General features: G+C 41.6%; 1 protein-coding gene across 1 annotated transcript; it reads left to right on the forward strand.

Annotated features, from left to right (window-relative positions):
- The first annotated feature begins 3,289 nt into the window (after positions 1-3,289).
- Positions 3,290-3,778, forward strand: LOC107489253 (uncharacterized). Its single transcript, XM_016110012.1, has one exon. The coding sequence runs from the start codon at positions 3,290-3,292 to the stop codon at positions 3,776-3,778; it is 489 nt and encodes a 162-aa protein (XP_015965498.1).
- Positions 3,779-4,703: the final 925 nt, after the last annotated feature.

Consider the following 4,703-nt stretch of genomic DNA (forward strand, 5'->3'; position numbering starts at 1 on the left):
CTATTGATCAAGATTTGAGAGATTGAATTTCAAGAAATTGTGATTCAATCACTTAAGATTGCCAAGGAGATCAATGAGTGCATTGATTGAGGAAGAGATGAAAATGAAATTGATCCGGAGAATGCAACATCTCCTAAGCCCAATGAACTCCCCATTTCTGATCTTACCCATTCTCTTTAATTTCTGCAATTTACTTTTATGAGCAATTCTCCCATTCCCATTTACAATTCTGCAATTTACTTTCAGTCATTTACTTTCACGCCATTTTAATTTCTACAATTATCAACTGTATTCATGGATTCGCTCAACTAGAACACTCCTCTAATTAAAGTTGCTTGATCAATCAATCCCTGTGGGATTCGACCTCACTCTATTGTGAGTTTTTACTTGACGACAAATTCGGTACACTTGCCAAATGGGAATTTGTTGAGAGACAAGTTTTACCCCGATCAGAATTGCTGAGGACGTGCTGGTGAGCATTAAGGGGCTCACATTTCCCATTGACTTTTACATCTTGGAGATGCCCCGAAATAACTCAGGAAGATCGTCATCCATCTTGCTCGGAAGACCATTCCTGAAGACCTCAAAGTTCAAGTTGGATGCATTCTCAGGAACTTGTTCTTTTGAGATAGACGGCCGAGCAGTGAGCTTCAATCTAAATGAGGTTGTGAAGCATCCTCCGGGAAACCATGCCATCTTCCAGTGCGACATCATTGATGAGACCGTAGCTGCAGTTCACCAAGAAGAAGTAGAAGCGATGCACATGGAGCAAGGTCCAAGTGTGGGGAAATCTTCTGAACACAATGAGGACACTTTGCTATCATCACTAGCTCTAGAAGATCCAGTGCCCAGTCAGGAGCAGAGATTGGAGTTAAATCCCCTTCCACCCCTCCTCAAGTATTCTTACCTTGGGGATAATCAGAAGCTCCCAGTTATCATTACAAAGGAACTCACATCCTAACAGGAGGAGCAGTTGCTTAGTGTGCTGAGAAGACACAAGAAAGCAGTTGGGTGGAGCTTGTCGGATATAGTAGGCATCATCCCTCAAGTTTGTGAGCATAGAATATTTTTAGAAGAGGGAGCAAGGCCTGTCTGTCAACCCCAAAAAAGACTGAATCCCACCATCTTGGAGGTTGTCAAGAAGGAAGTGACCAGACTATTGGAAGCAGACATCATCTACCCCATTTCAGATAGCGAATGGTCAGCCCAGTACAAGTGGTGCCCAAGAAGTTTGGAGTCACTACAGTAAAGAATGAGCAAGGAGAGCTCATAGCAACTAGAGTGCAAAATTCCTGGAGGGTGTGCATTGACTACAGGTTCCTCAACCAGGCCACTCGTAAGGATCATTACCCCCTGCCATTCATTGATCAAATGCTGGATCGCCTGTCAGGTAAATCGCATTACTGCTTTTTAGATGGTTACACAGGCTATTTTCAGATCCATATAGCTCCTGAAGATCAGGAAAGGACTACTTTTACATGTCCCTTTGGAACATATGCTTACAAGAGGATGCCTTTTGGCTTATGCAATGCTCCAGCTACTTTCCAAAGGTGCATGATGAGTCTTTTCTCTGATCTTATTGAGAGTTGTATGGAAGTTTTCATGGATGATTTTAGCGTATACGGTGATTCCTTTAGCCTTTGCTTGGATAGTTTATCTAGAGTGTTAGACAGGTGTGTTAGTTCAAACCTTGTTTTAAATTTTGAAAAGTGTCATTTTATGGTCAAACAAGGTATTGTTCTAGGACATGTTGTCTCTAATACTGGTATTTCTGTAGATCCAGCAAAGGTAGATGTCATTTCTAGTTTACCTTACCCCTCCTCCGTGAGGAAAGTTCGTTCATTCCTTGGCCATGCAGGTTTTTATCAGAGATTTATCAAGGACTTCAGTAAGGTAGATTTACTTTTATCTAGACTGCTACAGAAGGATGTTGAATTCGAGCTGAGTGCGGACTGTATGGAAGCATTTGATAAGCTGAAGATCGCCTTGACTCAAGTTCCAATTGTAAGAGGACTAAACTGGAGCCAGCCCTTTGAGATTATGTGTGATGCCTCCAACCATGCTGTAGGAGCGGCGCTGGCCCAGCACGCAGGTAAGGATCCTTTTGTAATTGCAAGTGCTTCAAGGACTTTAGATGCTGCTCAGTCTAATTACACTACCACTGAAAAAGAGCTTCTGGCTATTGTTTTTGCTCTGGATAAATTCTAAGCCTACTTTCTTGGTACTAAGGTGGTAGTGTACTCAGACCATGTAGTTCTAAAATATTTTATTAGCTAAAAAAGAGTCCAAATCAAGGCTAATACATTGGATACTGCTGCTGCAAGAATTTGATTTAGAAATTAAGGATCGGAGTGGTTCTCAGAATTTAGTGGCGGACCATTTAAGTCACCTTGAGCACATTAAGGATGACTCCACTCCTATCAATGATGCTTTTCCTTTTGATAGCCTGCATGCAGTATCTGAAGTAGTTCCTTGGTATGCACTTATAGCTAATTATCTAGTTAGTCATACCTTCCCTCCCAATTTTACTAAGCATCAGAAGGACAAGCTGAAAAGCGAGTCCAAATATTATATATGGGATGATCCATATTTATGGAGGTATGGTGCTGACCAGATAATTAGAAGGTGTGTGCCTCAATCAGAATTCTAGTCCATTTTAGAGGCCTGCCACTCCTCTGAGAGTGGTGGACATTTTGGCCCTCAAAGAACAGCTAGAAAAATTTTAGACTGTGGATTTTGGTGGCCCACTCTTTTTAAAGATGCTACTACCTTCTGCAAATCTTGTTCCCCATGCCAAAGGTTTGGTAATATATCCAAGAGGGATGAGATGCCCCAACAAATTATGTTGTTCTATGAGATTTTTTATGTTTGGGGCATTGACTTCATGGGTCCGTTTCCAAACTCTAGCGGTTTCATCTATATATTGTTAGCTGTAGATTATGTTTCTAAATGGGTGGAAGCAATTCCTACCCGTACTGATGATGCTAACACTATTGTCTCTTTTGTTAGAAACCATATTATCTATCGCTTTGGATCACCACGAGCAACCGTGAGTGATTAAAGCACCCATTTTTGTAACAGGAGATTGACCGCTCTACTAAAGAAGCATGGCATTATTCACAAGGTAGCAACTGCTTACCACCCGCAGACTAACGAACAAGCAGAGGTGTCTAACAGAGAGATAAAGCATATCCTGGAGAAGATAGTCAAGCCTCATAGGAAGGACTGGAGCACCAGGCTACAAGATGCGCTTTGGGCATATCGGACAGCATACAAGACACCAATCGGGATGAGCCCTTTTCGCCTGGTCTATGGAAAAGCTTGTCACCTCCCAGTGGAGGTAGAGCACAAGGCTTTCTGGCCAGTCAGAGAAATCAACATGGGATTTGAGAAGGCCGGAGCTGAAAGGAAGATGCAATTACAAGAATTAGAGAACCTTCGCCTGGAAGCATATGATAACTCCAGGCTATACAAAGAGAAGATGAAGGTTGTGCATGACAAGCACATTAAAAGGAGAGAGTTCAGACCAGGGGAATTAGTTTTCCTTTACAACTCCAGACTGAGGCTCATGTCAGGTAAGCGAAGATCAAGATGGGAAGGTCCCTATAGAATAGAGACGGCAGAGCCATACGGAGTCTTTCACCTGAGTCATCCTTTAAGCTCCAAATTCATCAAGGTCAATGGACATCGCTTAAAGCTATATCATGGTGAGAAAATGAAGAAAAACAAGGCGCTGGAGATCTTCCTCTTCGAGGATCCACCAACAGCAGAAGACTGAGCTAGTGGACCATCCAACTTAAGGATGTTAAGGAAAAGTGCTAGGTGGGAGACAACCCACCATGGTACGATCTTTCATTTTCATTCTTAGCTTTATTTTATTTTGTTTTTCTCAGTAGTCATTCATAATTTCTGCATAATTAGCTGCATACTGCATTCTGCATAAAAATAAAAAAAACACACGCCACGCAAGTGTCATTAACGCGTACGCGTCATTTGTGTGTGCGTGACAAATAAGAAGGTAACCAAGAGTTGGGCAGGAGTGGCATTGTAAGTGTGCTTTCCACACGGGCAATGTAACGACCCAATTTTCAATATGTCTAGATCATACCAAAAACTGAGCGCTACCAATTTGTCCTCCTAATTATTATCTATTATTTATCATATGAGCCTGATTCGTTGTTAAAAACGTAGTTAATTTGCGAAGTATTTTTTTTTTGAAAACATTTGGGTTAATAGACGGAATCACTCATACTCAATTCACAAGTAATAACAGATAAAACAGTTATAAACAACCACACATAAACACATCACGAGTAACTAGCAACATTCATTTATCCAGCCTTTGTTAGAGTATAGACCTTTAGTTAGAACACCCCTAGATATAGCTAGATAATAACTATGTACATATATATACATACAATATCCTAGGGCCTGACCTGTTCAAGAAGTCCCTAAGCTGGCGCCTAGGCTAGCCTAGACTCTCTACTCACCTAGTCCCTCTAAACTACTAAAGCGAGGGAAAGTACATTCTAAGTCTTCACAACTCAAGTCAGGTGGAACGTCATCAAAAGATAGAACATCATCTACTACTCCTCTGCACGATCAGACTTTTCCACAGGACGTCTCTCTGGTACCTCATGAAGTAGCCACACAATAGGAATCTCGTACACAGGTTTTAGGTTAAAGTGCGCATACGAACGGGG

The sequence above is a fragment of the Arachis duranensis genome, chromosome 5 (genome assembly GCF_000817695.3).
Source record: "Arachis duranensis cultivar V14167 chromosome 5, aradu.V14167.gnm2.J7QH, whole genome shotgun sequence".
Classification (NCBI taxonomy): domain Eukaryota; kingdom Viridiplantae; phylum Streptophyta; class Magnoliopsida; order Fabales; family Fabaceae; genus Arachis; species Arachis duranensis.

What these genes read in the sequence shown, in the direction of transcription:
- LOC107489253 (XM_016110012.1), top strand. Translation starts at nt 3,290, where the DNA reads ATGAGCCCTTTTCGCCTGGTCTATGGAAAAGCTTGTCACCTCCCAGTG.